Below are 15,440 nucleotides of genomic sequence, written 5' to 3'. Positions count from 1 at the left end.
ACGTTGTTCCAGTAAATTTTGAGCTCTTACCTAAAGTCCGTCCACTCCGCAACCGATCAGCTGTAAATGCGCTTAAATTAGTTAACAGTGTTTTTAGTTTGCGTTTGGTTTTTGAGTTGAATAATGATCAAATTCAATTTGATTTTGTGCAATAATTATACGTGTTAACAAATATATTGATATGTGAAAAAAAAAATATATATATATAGATGTGAAAGTAAATGAGAATTTTATTATTTAAAAATTAATTAAAAAATAATTAAAAAATATATATAAGTAAACTTATTATTAAATTAAAATTTGTTGTTGAATTGAAAAAAATAAATAAATTGAATAAAGTAAAATTGTGATTCGAAAATCAGACCAAGTAAATTCAAGCGTTTATTACGGTAAAAACTGCTTTCTAATTTATTTATTTTTTTGCCTTTTCGGCTTCCTCGACTGGATGCTTTTACTGAGAAAAAGAGCCCCCCTTTTTTTTCCTTTTTTTTTTTTTTGGGGGGAGGGAATGAAAAGCCATTCTTCCACCATAGCTCATTTGTTAGTGCTTGCAAGCTCAAGGCTTTCGATGAGCTTGGGGGGCGGCGATTTCGATGAGCGGCGAGGACCCAGAAAGAAAAATTTTAACCCTAAAATCCGCTAAAAAAGAGACAAGAAACCAAAGAAAACAACATTCAAGAAAAAACAGCTCACAAAAACATTTTATGTTTTTTTTCTTTTGGCCTCTTCTTTTTTTTTTTTTGGGGGGGGGGGTGGAGCGTCTCTAGTCTTTGCTACTCTCTTCCAGCTCAGTCACTGCGTTCTCTCAAAGCTCCTGAGACCCGTCCAAGAGAAAGAAGCTAACTACTTTACTACAGGTTGATACTCATCTCTCTGCACAATTCCATCTTCCTCTCTCTCTCTCTCTCTCTCTCTCTCTCTCTAGAGCTTCTTCCATTGACGCATAATACAATATTATATGGATGGCATAGAATAAGTGTCTGGGACTCGGACCGCTGGTGGGGTATATTTGATGAGAATGTAATTGTTAAAATAAGATCAGGAAGAAACCTTTGACTCATTGGCCATTAGGTCTAGAAGCTTGTGTGTGTCCTTGTTCTTAGGGCTTTGCCCCGCATAAGTGCTCTGAGGTCGAATAATGTAGAAGGGGTTGGTGAAATCTGGCTCTGTTCTGGGTTGCCGGTTCTCTTGAATATGCCATTTGGGTTTTGCTGATAAAGCAATATACTCTGGAGTCCGACTCGGGAGGAGGGTTTCTTTGGCTTCTTCAGCTTACTGCAGGAAGTTGGATTTCTTGGCTTCTTGAGCTTGATTTAGGTTCTTTTCATCCTTCAGATTTGATGTGTCCATCTGGGTGTTTCTGCCCTACCGCAAAGTTTCAAGCTTTTGGCCCTTTGTCTCTCTCTCTCTCTCTCTCAGACATAGAGAAGCTTATATTTTTGGACATCCTTTTGGGCTATCTTTTGGTTAGGTTTCGGCTTTCACTTGTTTCTTGTCCTTCGGTTGGCCTAAGAGGTTGCTTTGGGGCGGTTAGCATAAGATGCTTACTTGACTTCTCTGAGCTTGTTGATTAATAAAAGCCAAAGCTTGATTGGGATTATGTTATGCCTTTGGAATAGTGGGGGGAAGCTACCATTTTGGAGAAAAACCAACATAGCTATTTATTGTGTAAAGTACCTCGAGTGACTACGGGCCTAATCACCTGATGCTTTGCGGTTAACTTACGCAAATGTCTTTCATCAAAGAAGGTGGTTGCGCTGGATTATTGACTTGTTAGTCTCATCCTTTCTGCAATTTTTGTCAACATGAGATTACTTGTGCAATATCAGATCATCTATATGAGCTACAGAGATCTGTTATTCTTCCAAGTCGGGTTCATATAAAATTTCCTTCCTCCCCTTAATTTCTCAGAAAGAACCATAATTTATGATGTCGTTGTGATGAGTTAGCGGCTCATGTTGATTGAGGCTAATGTTTATAGTGAAGCCGTATATTTATGGAAGGTGTTGACCCTTACAGCAGGGTTGGCAATTGATTTTCTTCTTCGAATTTAGAGTCCATCGTGGAGCCATTTCATGGGATTTGGTTGTCTGGCAGCGAACTAATCTAAGAGACTTCAGTTTAATTTTTCTCTGTTTCCCCCATACTCCTTTAGGAAAGGTTTACGCTAAGTGTACATAGTCAAAGATTTAGTTGAGATTTAATTAATGTAAGTAAATGAACGAAGACTCTAATGTGTATGATTAAGTTCTGCGAGTGAGGACAGTCCAGATATTGTATGTGTCAGCAGCAAATATATCCTAAAAATAATGGAGGTTATATTTGAACACTGCTGAAGCCTGAAGGTAGTTCTAATTCTGTACCCTATTGTTGTCTTCTGGTAACCTAAACCTGCACTAAACGTTGTTGTCTGTTAAGAGTTACCGTATTGCCCTCAGAATTTGTTCCTTACTGTTACGCTGTTGGAGAACCTTCACCGCTACCTGACTGAGCTGAAAAACTTTGCAGTTTCAATCTCCCACCAAAATTCGAAGAAGAGAAGACTGAGTTTTTGCCTGCAATGATGCTCGAAAAATGCCAAGGATGCTTGCTCTTTTTTCTTCTGCTTACATTTTTGGACACCACTTTCGGTAATTAAATCTCACTTCTTCTTCACTATCCTCCATGATGCTCATATAGTATGTCCTCGAAGCATCATTTCCCGCTGAAAACATTTCGCTGACGATTACAAGATTGCTATGCAGGGGCGTTTGTGGGTATAAACATCGGAACTGATGTCACTGACCTTCCATCAGCTCCAGACATAGTATCAATCCTTAAAGAGCATCAAATCACCCATGTGCGACTTTACGATGCTGACCCTCATATGCTTAAAGCCCTCTCCAACAGTGGGATTGACGTAACTGTTGGTGTGACCAATGAAGAAATCTTGGGAATTGGGGTGTCCCCATCAACGGCAGCAGCATGGATCAGTAAGAATGTAGCAGCTTACTTGCCTTCGACGAATATAACGTATATCGCTGTGGGAAGTGAGGTTCTCACTGCGATCCCTAATGCGGGCCGTGTGTTGATTTCTGCAATGAACTACCTCCACAAAGCCCTAGTGGCTTCAAATCTCAACTTTAGGGTCAAAGTCTCAGCTCCACAGTCCTTGGACCTAATCCCAAAGTGGTTCCCTCCCTCCACTGCGGCCTTTAACTCTTCTTCGAACTCTACAATTTATCAGCTCCTTCAGTTCCTAAAGAACACAAACTCCTCTTACATGTTGAATGCTTATCCATACTATGGGTTCACAGAAGGGAATGGAATTTTCCCGTTAGAGTACGCTCTCTTTCGGTCTCTTCCCTCAGTCAAACAGATTGTTGACCCGAATACACTTTTCCACTACAACAGCATGTTTGATTCTATGGTGGATGCTACTTATTACTCAATTGAGGCCCTGAATTTTTCGGGGATTCCTGTTATAGTGACGGAAACTGGGTGGCCATCCTCTGGTGGGGCCAAGGAACCCGATGCAACAGCGGAGAATGCCCGAACCTTCAATGATAACTTGATCAGGCGAGTGCTGAATGGGTCAGGGCCACCTAGCCAGCCTGATATGCCCATTAACACATACATCTATGAGCTTTTCAATGAAGATAGTAGACCCGGACCTGTATCAGAGAAGAGCTGGGGCGTGTTCTTCACGAACGGGACTGCTGTCTATCCTCTCAGTCTTGGTACCTCAGGCCGAATTACAGGAAATTCCACAGGCGAATTCTGTGTGGCGAAGCAGGATGCAGATACCGACAAGTTGCAGGACGGGCTAAATTGGGCTTGTGGGCAAGGCCAGGCTAACTGCTCACCAATTCAAGAGGGTCAGCCCTGTTACACACCTAACACGGTTGTGAATCATGCCTCTTATGCCTATAATGACTACTATCAGAGAATGCACGCGTTAGGTGGGACTTGTGATTTTCAGGGCACAGCTATGCTCACTGCAAATGACCCAAGTAAGTTGCCAAGTTTCATGGCCATGCGTTCTATCATAATGTGATGTTTCTGATAATTCTAGCTTATTAGAAAGCAAGTTACTATTTTCGGGCATTGAATGTGAAACCAAGTTCGTGTTCTTTGTGTTCTCTGCTGAAGTTCCCTGTAGTCCGGAGAGAAGAAAGAACGGGTAATGGACTTTTATAACTTGTTTCAATTGCAGGGGACAAGGGGTTATGGAGGCTTACAAATCCTCCTACAAACCCCATAACCATCCATAACCCGCAACCCAAACAAGCTATTACACGATGAAACTTTTCTTAGTACTAGTAGTTCTTTGGCTGTGGTAGTATCAAGAGAAGAGCATGTATGGGAGAAGCAAAAGTTTTACTGACCCGAGTGGTGACTTTTTCCGGATGCATCCTTCTTTTCCATTCCTCGATTGATTCTTTGCTGTCAATGTCCAACTTGCAGGTTATGGATCATGTATTTTCACAGGAAGGTTAGACTCGGAATCTATATATGTGAATTCCATTTCGTTCATTGACAAGCTAACTCATGCTACATTCTAGATACGGTTTCTGATTGTCACTTCTCTTAAACAGTTCGAACTCCAGCAGCGTACTCCTTCCTCCATCAGCACTAGCACCCGCCAATCCCCAAGCAGGAAGTTTCGCTGTGACTTCTGTTTCAAGACCGCAGCTCTTGCTCTTGTTGTGGGCAATCTGTCTAACTCTCGTATTGCTGTAAGTGTATGATCCATAATCGTACCATTCACCTGAAGTGGCATCTCTCTTTTTTTTATTGATCTGTCATCAATTTTGTTGGTGTTTATAGTCGAGTCCCACTGTCGGTTCGGGCTTGCTGTACATTCACTCTTAGAGCAGTGGATAAAATCTACAATTTTTTCAAGACTAGCTGGGATGTGTTATTTTAACTGAGAAATGACAATGTGCTGAACTTTCTTCATCTTAGCTGAAGCAGTAAAGCTGTTGATTCGCACAGTAAATCACCGCTTTTATTTCAAGTTTCCACATAAAAACGGAAAAAAAATTGAACACTGGATATATGTGGTAAAATTCTCAATCGGAAAACATCTACGAACAAAGCAGGAGAATTCATTGGATCGATAAATTGGAGATTACAACTTTCAGAGATGTCTCGCAATCCCAATCTCCATTACAAAACCCAATCCTGATAAGAGTCTAACTTGATCTCTCAATTATCTCCATCCTTTCGCTCTAAACTGAAACTCTAAGAAGATAACTCGGAGAATTTCTTGTGAAGACAATACCATCACCAACCCCATGATTTCTCTCTCTCACCGGCCCCTAAGAGCTCGAGTTTCACAACACCGATACACCTTTTATAACTCGTACAAGACCCTATATATAGACTTACAAGAAAATATATCATAATATCTCCAGAGACATCCAAATATCTCTCCCAGAATATTTCCTAGGATATTTCCTTTTACGAGGTGATAAGAAATCCCGAAAATATAGGAAACAATATTTTCCCCCAATTTCTTCCTCGCTCCAGATTTTCAAGTTTCCGCAATCTGGGCTTAATGCAAGAAATCTCCAACAATCGAACACCGAATATACATGATAAAACCCTACAAGGAAATATTCATGGATAAAGTAGGAGAATCCACTAGATCGATAATCAGGAAATTACAGCCCTCATAGATGTTTCTCAATCCCAACCCCCATTACAAAATCCCACACCGATAAGAGTCTAACTCGATCTCTCAATTCTGTCCATCCTCTCATTCTAAATCGAGACTCAAAAAAGATAACCCAGAAAATTTCTCAAGAATATCACTCCATCACCCATCCCGTGATTCTAGACTCTCTCTTGCCGGCCCTCGAGGGCTCAGAGTTTCGCGGCATCGATGCACCTTTTACAACTCATACAAGACCCTATATATAGACTTACAAGAGAATATGTCATAATATATCTCCCATAATATTTCTTCGAATATTTCTTTTTACGAGGTTACAAGAAATTCCGAAATTATAAGAAACAATATTTTTTCCTGACTTCTTCCTCGCTTCGGGTCTTCATTTATGCAATATGAGCTTAATGCAAGACATTCTCCAACAATCGAGATGAAAGGTTTTTGGTATAGTGGCATTGTTCTTGACCTGAGCCCAGAAATCCTGAGTTCATTTAAGGATACTCCTTTTCCGGTAGATTGTATTTTTTGCGCCAAACTTCAATTCACCTTGCATTAACTTTACAACCACTTTTGTTGGACGGATCAGATTTTCAAATCCAATCCCATTTGAGCATTAACACGCCATTTGCGATTCGGAATCAATTTTTGCAAGAAATCATTTTAATTCAATTCAATTTGTTTGATTCAATTTAATTGTAAATGAATTATATTGTTTTGAAAATTAAGGAATTTAACTGAAATGAATTGAATAATCTCATTTGAAATGTATTTTTAAATAGAGTAAAATTTAAAATAATCAAATTAAAGCTAAATCTGGTTGATTTTAGCCTGATTTGGTATCCAATATAAGTCTTGCATTTTTTAAAGAAATCTTGTGATATTTGCATTACAAACAACAAAATTCAATTGAATTCTTGTGAAATGAATTCTTTTATGGCATTTTCGAGTATTCCCAGCAGACGGTAAGGCGTGTGGTCTGCCTGACTAAGCCGGTTTAAATCCGGTTTGTTTTCGGCTTATGGAAAGCCGAATCAAACCGAATATGAACACTCGAGGGTCGATACTATCCGTTTTATTGGGGCTGTGGACAACGGTTAATGTCGGCGGCCGTGGCGCCTTCTCCGTCGTTAGCTCTTCAGAAGCATGAGGAGTGCCGGGATGATCGGTTCGCTGTCGACATCTGCTGCCGCGGCCTCGGCCACGTCGGCCACCTGGGCGTCGACGACGTCGGTGTCTACGTCGGGGAAGAGGATTCATAGGGAAATGGCTGAGCTGAACGTGGACCCTCCCCCCGATTGTTCCGCCGGCCCCAAGGGCGACAATCTCTACCATTGGGTCTCCACTATCATCGGCCCCCCGGGTAATAAATCCTACTCAAGCCTCTCTCGTCCCTTCTCCTTGCCGTCTCAATTTCATCTGGGCATGCTCAAAATCTGATCTTTACTACTTAATTTGGGGCTTCTTTGCTTTAACTTCGTTGCTTGTTCAATTCTTGAGCTGCTTAGGTAAATCTCGACCTTGTTGAGCTCTTATGGGTTGTTTATGCTATGCTTCTATCTATGGAGTTGCTATTTGAACTTATAGTTGGTGAGGTTTTGAGTCTGAGCTCGAGTTACTTCCTTCAATCCCGGGATGTAGATTTCGTAATGTGTTCTTCGTTTAAGCTATCTAATTTGTGTGACTTGGTGGTGTTCTATGTTTCTGACGAATGTAATGTGATGATATTGATGAGAGTTCTTGTGATTATGTGCAGGGACACCTTATGAAGGAGGCATCTTTTTTCTCGACATTACTTTTCCCTGCGATTATCCATTCAAACCACCAAAGGTATTGGTATTTCTCTGCATCTATTTAAGATTGCCTAACATCAGTAGTCCTTCATGTGTTGTGGGGAAGGACGTTGAGTGGACTGTTTGGATAAGTGAATTTGAGATGGGATAAGTGAGGACGAGGAGTCAGGTCTGATCTCGTTAAATGCTGATGCCCCTTTGTCCGATTCTATGGCTCTAGGTCAAAAAGAATGTATCGGATGGAGGATTACTCGACCCACCCGATTTAGCTCAAGAATTGGATTTTTTCTTTTTCGTGTAATTTTCAGTGTAACATCAAACATATCATGACAAAGGTTAACATGGCATTGAACTGACAGCACTTCATGTAGAACGGATGTGACTATTATATGCAACAATTACATGGAGAGATCTTCGGCAAACAAGTTGAGCTTTTCATCCTTACACCAGACCTGAATCTGCCTGAGTGTATCAGTATCACTTAGTCAGCAATCTCTAATTTATGTTTGGTGTTGGAAGTCTAGGATTTGGGCACATGGTGCAGCATTAGTGCAAAATGAAGGAGAACCAATTGTGTAGAATGCTGCCCCTGTTTAGATGTAATAGTAATTGGTTATGGACACGTCCTGTTGAAATTCGAGAGTAACATTCTTATTGACCATAGAGCTCTGATTTCTACAAATTGTTTAGTTTTACTGTTCGAAATTTTTATGAACCTGCAGTACAGTAGTTTCAGGCTGCATGGCTATGGCTGTATTTGACCAATGCATTTAGTCAACAGGTAGTGTTCAAAACTCGAATCTTCCACTGCAGTGTAGATTCTTCGGGGAATCTCAGCTTGGACATCTTGAAGGACGGATGGAGCCCGGCTCTAACGATCACCAAGATCCTCCTCGCCATCAGATCAATCTTCACGAACCCCGATCCCTGTATGTCCTACATTGACCTCGTCATGTGCTAGTTTTCTCCTCATCTTGTTTTTCCAACCTTTCTTGGTGTCCCTGGTCATTCACATTTTATTGAAATAATCCTGTTAATTTTTTTTGCAGATAAACCTCTTGTCCCGGGCATTGCTTGTCTGTATTTGGCGGACAGAGAAAAGCACGATCAACTAGCTGCAGAGTGGACATTGAGATTCGCCAAGTAAAGCCCGATGCAGGATGCATATATACTCATAGAATGATGAAATATCAACCCAAATTCAGAGAATCAGATTTCTGCTGCCAGTGGTTCTTCTTGGGTGCACAAAAACCTTTGTGCTGTGCTCATGGTAACAAAGAATACACTATAGGTGTTTATGAACTGTTTCCATGCAGACCGTGATTTAGCCATATTAGGTTAGATCTGGTGTAAGCTCAATAATGGCAATTCTTGTCAGCAGTAAACTCTTCTCGTGGAAAAACATATAAGTGCGTTGAGTGGACGAGGAAATGTAGCAGTGGAACACCGATAGCACGGGTCTGTACTGCTGTAACATACAGAACTGGAATGGAAATTCTGGATTATACTGCGACGTAATCCTCCCCCCCCCCCAATGGAAACATGAAGCATTTTCTTCGCAAATGCTACGATTCGTGTACTAAACTGTTCTTGACCCTCATTGATCACTGGCCACATCGACCGGATGGTGACACAGAGCGAATCAGGTTTATTCAAATGCATATTTTAACGTAAGAAAGTGGAGAACACCAGCAGTTTCCCGTAACCAATTGTCAAATTAGTGTCCGATTCTTCCTCCATCAAAATTTGGGCAACGCTGACTATCAGTTGGGAGCCAATTTCTGACTCCAAAGGATCAGAATTCTCACAATGCGTTTGTTTTCGGGAGTTAAAGTCACGAATTTGTGATTGTGATTGTGATTGTAGAAGAAAATAAAAATATATGGGGCCCACCAGTTTGACTTTTGAAATATGAAATGAATGGAAGGTATAGATAAATAATTATAATGGGATTGTATTTTAATAATATATAGGGCCCATCAATTTGACTTTTGAAATGTGTGTTTTGTTGTGTAGTGTTTTGAGTTAAAGTTAAAGTTAAAATCTTAAATCACGACTTTGAAAACAAACGGAGCCTCAATGATTTCGGTGCCAAAGTCGTCAGACAAAAATTCCAAGAAACCGAACCAATTCCCAAGCAATTTCCCAAATTCAAGGACAACCGATTTTCCTATGGTAATGCTGTCGTTCTCGCGGTTCCAAAATCAAAGTCGCCACAGAGAGAACAATAATCTGATGATGTCACATTTGAATTGAACCTCCACCAGCCTTCCTCGGACGCCTCTCACTGAATTTGAATTCAACAACGTGCAGTCCGGTCAGTTCATACTGAATTCTGTCCCCTCTTGGAGGATGACTTTGAAATGTTTTGTCTTTTCGGTTTCTGGCGTTAATCATGGCACGGGGCTTGTCTCAGCTTTAGGCCTGTGAGGAAGGTATCGGTGAGAGTTCGACATGATACCGTGGCGTAGACGCTCTTAAACTCGATTCTCGGTTACTTTATAAGCAACTGAACTCTCAGAAATCGACTCTGATTCAACAAGAACAATCGCATGAATTCGATACGAGAGCACACTAGCAGGAATTAGGAATAGTGTGAAACTCGTGCATGACTTTTTCGGGGGTGAATTCCATTTATTAATTAATCGTTAGGAAGCTCTCGTATGCTGAGTACTTCAATTTCAACGGATAAATTTAGGAGGGTGGTCCATCCAGTGTAGAAAGTACATGCTCTGCCTACATCGTATAAGCGAGCACATCCAGTCGGGGATGTGCTATCAAAGGTAATTTTCTAACATCAACAGAGCCAGCAACCTGGACTTTTTAACATTAATTAACTTCTAGCATTCTCTTTTAACGGTCCTGTTCATTAGTCCTATTTTTTTTATTCAACTTTGTATTTCAATATCTAAAGTCCAACTAGCCCCAAAAAATTCAATTCGAAATCAGTCGACTAACTAAATAGTAAAACTTTTTCAGTATGGATTTTTTTTCATTCGCGAGACTTAAACCCGACACCTTATTTAAGAAAAATAAATGTCGAACCGCTTAAATAAATTAATATTGCTTTCATTGCTCATGTTCTTTGTTTACTCTTTTTCGTTTGAAAAAAGGAACTTTCTAGTATGACACGGGGTGGTGGTAACCCCCGCATGAGAGCTGTTAGATGTAGGGGTATGCATGAATATCGTATATACGCGGAACTGGTCAGAACCTACCCGTTATGGTAGGGTCTTGATAGCTCGTATTGAAAATATGGTAGGGTCCGGATATTAAAATACAGAACAAGTGAAAATCAATTGCCGTTTCGATTATTATATATAGCATACTCAAAATCGGAACCTTAACTGATACCCGGACACGGATAATAATTTCCTCAATTATATATACATATAGTTATATTCATATTTTCTTATATTTAAAAAATAATGACTAATTAAAAAAATCTAGATCTATGTTAACATTATATTTTGCGTGATTACTGATTATGAATGAGATATTTTTTGTTTTATTTAGCGAGACAAAAAAATTTACAGGTTCAAACAGAATATTCAGAAACTGTGATATAATACAGGTTCTGAATAGATTATGATTTCAAAATTCAACAGGGTAAGTCCGATTTTCAAAATCTTGAAATTTGTTCCTCCCAATATAGGATTCGAGTATCATAAAAAAAATATATATTCGAACTTGCACGCTCCTAGTTGGATGAATTGTTTTATGCGTGATCCATGCGCATCACATGGCTCCGACGCAGCGAGGAAAAAAAAAAGGGAGAAAACGAAAAAGAAGGGTCATTTTTTAGGGGAAAAAAAAACTAAAAAAGTTCTTTAAGAAAAACCTAAAAGAAATCCTTAAAAGGTGTTGTTTTTTAATGGCGTTTTTTAATTGCATATTCTAGAAACTAACGGGATGTCAATAACTGCAGGCTGCGTGGGAGGCTTGAAGCGTTGACATGTATTAGGCACTAACGATGTTGTTCTAGAACGTCAGAGATAGAAGGAACCCAACACCGTTCCATAGCAAATGCCGTGATCAATATAATTCATTTGAGAATTCGAAATTAAGATGACTATAATGGAAGATTACATATTTCCATATCGCGGCAGTTCGTTTTTTCTATCGTTCGATCAGATATCGGGCCCGATGACATCGCCAAGATCTTTCTCGGCAGCCCCCTGTTCGCAATTAGAAAATTGAGGGGAATCTCGAGGGTCGGGTGTTTTATCTCGACGCACCACTAATGCATGGATGGGTACATTGTGTAAAGGAAGATGACAATGGCTACAGTACAATACAATATGCCCGGCAAGCATTTAGATCCATATATAAATGTAAAAAATTTAATAAAAAAAAAAGGCTTCTAGAAGGATGGTGGTCCGTACTCGTAAGCGTAGGGGCATTGCATGTGGACGATGGAGCTGTCAGGCTGCATCCGGTCCGGCATATTTTTAACCAATCCGACAAGGAAACAGATAAAAGATACGAAGACCTTAAAAAAAAATTAACAAAAAAAAATGAAAATTTAATTAAAGAACGCAAAAAAAAAAAAAAACAAACAAACAAAGAGATAAAACGGCCTGGCGCATGCGTACTTTGTAATAATTCGTGTCCACGAGAATCCTAGAATTCTAACCAAAAGAAAAAAAAATATTAGGTCACATTAAAACATATAATGTTGCGTAAATTTCCATTTAGTGCATGTCAAGTAATACTTATTTTTATTACATTTTTTTTAACATTTGATCAGAATTAACACAATATTATTTTAGTGTGTTAATCTCACATAATATTTTTTTCACTAAGAATGGAGTGGTGCATCGCTGATCTGATCTTCTCTGCTATCATAAAGTCCGAAATCGAGGGTCTTCCATTCCATTTGCAAAAATACCCATAATATAAACAATAAGCCGTTCGATTAAGGATACATAGTAAAACACGAGTACAATTATCCTCTTATTCCACATTTTCTAGTTTAAATCTCTCATTTCTCTTTCCCTTACCTCCCTTTAGAATCACAATTCATTTAAAAAGAAAAAAAAATTTACTCATTCCGTTAATTCATGGTCCCTTATGAAAAAAATACTATAAAAATGAAGTTTTTCAGTGTTCTCGTTGCATCCGATAAAGTTTCGATCAACCTAAACAACCGATAAACTCGACCACGATTAACGTGTTTGCTTTGGTACAGAATTGATTATCTTCTTTCATTGGTCCCATCGAAACCTTTTTTTTTCCCCCATTTGAAAAAGCCTCGAAGTGGACGATACAATTTGGCTTCACATCTAACACCACACATAGGTTTGGCCCGCCGTCCTTTTTCCTTACTTTCTTGTACTAAAGAAAGTAACCTCCTCTAGTCACTGCCACGACTGCCCCCCAGGTCGTCTCGATTACCATGACACCTTCTAGAAGCATTTCTCCATTCTTAAGCTAGTAAAAGACTATGCCACCCCCCCCCCCCCCCCCCCCCCCCCCCCCCCCCCCCCCTTCAAATTGTAATATCACTTTCAAGCAAAGAAAAAAAAAATTGAAATATCACCGCTTTATCTACATTTTTGAAAAAAAAAAAAAAAGAAGAAAAAGAAAATTAGATTGTAATAACAATACTGGAAATGGTAAATGACATGTCAATTAAGAGATAAGGAGTGTACAAATTCCGGGCAAAATTGCATGATGCTTTTATACTATAGCCAAAAACAACATTGTACGTGCTCTTAAAAGCATTGGAATTTGGTCTTACAAAATCCAAACCACAGCTCTGGTCTCTAAAGAGAGAACGATGTGCAAAAATAAGAAAATAATAAAGAGAGAGAAAAATGGAGGACTAATTTGCAATTTTATATCTCGACGCAGCACCCCGATTGAAAGAACCCGGTGAACTCCTCCGGCACGCTGATCCTGGCGAATTTACCGTCCTGCCCTCCGAAATAGAACGCCTGCGGTGCGCCTTGGTACTCCGATCCGGTCAAAATGGTCAATTCGCCCAGAGCCACCCCACATGCCCCGACCCCGACCTGCGAGTTCGGCTCAGCCCAACTCACCAGCCGCCCGTCCTTTCCCATCCCGACGCAGGACCTCGGGCACTGGCCCAGCTCCCAGGCGCCGTCGACCCGCCGCCACTCGGCCGCCCCGGGCTCGTAAACCTCCGCGCTCCCTTCAAACGCGCCCTGCCGCTGCGTCGAGTACCCGCTGACTACCCAGAACTCGGCGCCGTTCACCGCCAGCCCCTCGCACTCGTCCCTCTCCTGACTCAGCTGAGGCAGCTCGGTCCACTCGTCCCCCCTCGGGTCGTAAGCCCAGGCCGATCTCAGCGCGTTCTTGCTCTCGTCGTGGCCCCCGGCGACGTACACATGCCCCCCGACCCCCGCGGCGGCGAAGAAAGACCGCTTCAAAGGCATTGGCGCCCCGACCCGCCACTCCCTGGTCGTGAAATCGTACACGAAGACGTCGCTCACCGGGTCGTAGCTCTTCGGGTCCCACCCGCCCATTGCAACGAGCTTCCCCTCGCAGCCCGCCAGCTGGCAGAAAAGGGGTAGCCCGTTGGGGAACCCCGGGACCGGGTTGAGCCGCTCCCAGGACCCGCTCGCCGGGTCGAACACGGTGACGGCGTAGCTCGGGGAGCCGCCGGGCTTGCTTCCGTCGGGGAGGGCCTGCGCCGGAAGGGCCTGGACGAGGCAGGCCACCTTGCGGGTATAGCCAAGGTGGCGGCGCTGGTGGTAGAACTCGGGTCTCTGGATGAGCTCCCGCCATTTCCTGCAGACCCCAGCGGCCACCAGGTGGGCCGAGTGCGGCAGCCGGGTCAGGCATTCAAGACCGAGCTCGATCGGCAAGCCCGGAACCCAATCGATCGAATCGAATCCTTCCATTTCTGAACTTCAAAATCCCAAATTCAGATCCTTCACTCCTTTCCACTTTCAGTGAGTGGCAGTGCTTTCTTCCTCAGACAATTTGCCGATTTGTTTTGTTTAATGTCGCAACGACCACATTAATAAATCGGGCGGTATTTATAGCAAAGTCAGCGGCTCGGAGACGGAAGGCCGAGATATGACGGAGCAATCGTTGCGCGCCACGTTTCGTGTCAATGCCACGTGACTTGGCGATAGGGCCTGAGGTTTTTCCTCAAAATATCGGCGAGTTTTTGACGTCTTTCCGTCTGCGCCTGTGCCCGATCGGACATACGGCGCGTGCGGCCCACGCAGCCCAGAGGGTATTTACTTGATAAAACTGCCAATGTGATTAGGCATCGGGGGCCCCGTGGAAGTTTTGGATTAAGATGCCTGTGCTGACGCGTACCCGATCACGGAAGCTGTCCCCTTCCAACGGATGAGGCCGAACAATTTAGAATGTGTTTGGATTTAGAATTGAATTGAATTGAGTTTTGATTTTAATTAATTTGTAATAATTGTATTATTAAATTATGAGAAAAAGTATAAAAAAGTAATGAATAGTTGAGATAAAGTAATGATTAAGTAATACTTGTATTGTTGAATTGAAAATAAGTTGAATTGAATTAAAAAAAATTTAAAATCCAAACACACCTTTAACTTTAGGGTCGTGCAAGATCAGAATTCAGATCAGATCATAGGTAATATCGCAGCGGCATGTGATTTCATCTGTCAATCCAAACGTTATACGTTTGACTCTTATAATGAGATTTATTTGTATCACCTTATTAGTTATTGAAATTTATATTTTGTTATACTTGGCTGCGTATGTTTCTTGTAATCGAAAAGATAATATCGGAGGCACACACTCTACTTACCACTCTCTTATCTCCAATTCAGTGTCATTTTCTATCAATAGTGTGGCGCCATCGCCTTTGAAATTTACGACAGGCTCAGTTCTTATCTAGTTTTGAATATTATAATGACGATAATAAGTGGAATATTTTCACTTTTTACGGTTAGTCCTAACAAAATTAGGAGTGTGACCGAGGCTGCCATAATGTTTGTTGCTAAGGCGGGGCAAGTGGGCCTGTCTCACTACTACTG

The 15,440-nt window shown here is 41.3% G+C and overlaps 3 protein-coding genes across 7 annotated transcripts; 2 read left to right on the top strand and 1 right to left on the bottom strand.

The window, feature by feature from the left end:
- Positions 1 to 571: 571 nt before the first annotated feature.
- Positions 572 to 4,949, top strand: LOC116200825 (glucan endo-1,3-beta-glucosidase 4). 4 transcript variants are annotated; one of them, XM_031531741.1, is made up of 5 exons: positions 572 to 857; positions 2,509 to 2,630; positions 2,745 to 3,992; positions 4,447 to 4,474; positions 4,578 to 4,949. In XM_031531741.1, the coding sequence occupies exons 2-5, from the start codon at positions 2,561 to 2,563 to the stop codon at positions 4,720 to 4,722; spliced, it is 1,491 nt and encodes a 496-aa protein (XP_031387601.1). In that variant the 5' UTR covers positions 572 to 857; positions 2,509 to 2,560; the 3' UTR covers positions 4,723 to 4,949. The 4 variants fall into 4 exon arrangements, with proteins under 4 accessions (XP_031387601.1, XP_031387605.1, XP_031387603.1 ...); XM_031531745.1 differs by lacking the exon at positions 572 to 857 and adding an exon at positions 894 to 1,748; XM_031531743.1 differs by lacking the exon at positions 572 to 857 and adding an exon at positions 894 to 1,772.
- Positions 4,950 to 6,716: 1,767 nt separating this feature from the next.
- LOC116201907 (constitutive photomorphogenesis protein 10) lies at positions 6,717 to 8,964 on the top strand. 2 transcript variants are annotated; one of them, XM_031533362.1, is made up of 4 exons: positions 6,717 to 7,016; positions 7,410 to 7,483; positions 8,221 to 8,375; positions 8,496 to 8,530. In XM_031533362.1, exons 1-4 carry the CDS (start codon positions 6,800 to 6,802, stop codon positions 8,497 to 8,499), a joined length of 450 nt encoding a protein of 149 aa, XP_031389222.1. In that variant the 5' UTR covers positions 6,717 to 6,799; the 3' UTR covers positions 8,500 to 8,530. The 2 variants fall into 2 exon arrangements, with proteins under 2 accessions (XP_031389222.1, XP_031389221.1); XM_031533361.1 differs by having other exon boundaries at positions 6,720 to 7,016; positions 8,228 to 8,375; positions 8,496 to 8,964.
- Positions 8,965 to 13,056: 4,092 nt separating this feature from the next.
- LOC116198678 (F-box/kelch-repeat protein At2g44130-like) lies at positions 13,057 to 14,439 on the bottom strand. Its single transcript, XM_031528896.1, has one exon. The coding sequence runs from the start codon at positions 14,313 to 14,315 to the stop codon at positions 13,287 to 13,289; it is 1,029 nt and encodes a 342-aa protein (XP_031384756.1). The 5' UTR covers positions 14,316 to 14,439; the 3' UTR covers positions 13,057 to 13,286.
- Between the last annotated feature and the right edge of the window lie 1,001 nt (positions 14,440 to 15,440).

This window comes from Punica granatum, chromosome 3 (assembly GCF_007655135.1).
Source record: "Punica granatum isolate Tunisia-2019 chromosome 3, ASM765513v2, whole genome shotgun sequence".
Lineage (NCBI taxonomy): Eukaryota > Viridiplantae > Streptophyta > Magnoliopsida > Myrtales > Lythraceae > Punica > Punica granatum.
Note: the sequence above shows the minus strand (reverse complement) of the source record. Positions and strands in the feature narration are given on the sequence as shown.

Bases quoted from the DNA above. Each gene is read 5' to 3' on its own strand.
- LOC116200825 (XM_031531741.1), top strand. From the start codon at position 2,561: ATGATGCTCGAAAAATGCCAAGGATGCTTGCTCTTTTTTCTTCTGCTT. The intron at 2,631-2,744 runs GTAATTAAATCT...ATTGCTATGCAG, and splicing joins ATTTTTGGACACCACTTTCG to GGGCGTTTGTGGGTATAAAC. The intron at 4,475-4,577 runs GTTAGACTCGGA...TCTCTTAAACAG, and splicing joins TCATGTATTTTCACAGGAAG to TTCGAACTCCAGCAGCGTAC.
- LOC116198678 (XM_031528896.1), bottom strand. From the start codon at position 14,315: ATGGAAGGATTCGATTCGATCGATTGGGTTCCGGGCTTGCCGATCGAG.
- LOC116201907 (XM_031533361.1), top strand. From the start codon at position 6,800: ATGAGGAGTGCCGGGATGATCGGTTCGCTGTCGACATCTGCTGCCGCG. The intron at 7,484-8,227 runs GTATTGGTATTT...TTTAGTCAACAG, and splicing joins ATCCATTCAAACCACCAAAG to GTAGTGTTCAAAACTCGAAT. The intron at 8,376-8,495 runs GTATGTCCTACA...TTTTTTTTGCAG, and splicing joins CTTCACGAACCCCGATCCCT to ATAAACCTCTTGTCCCGGGC.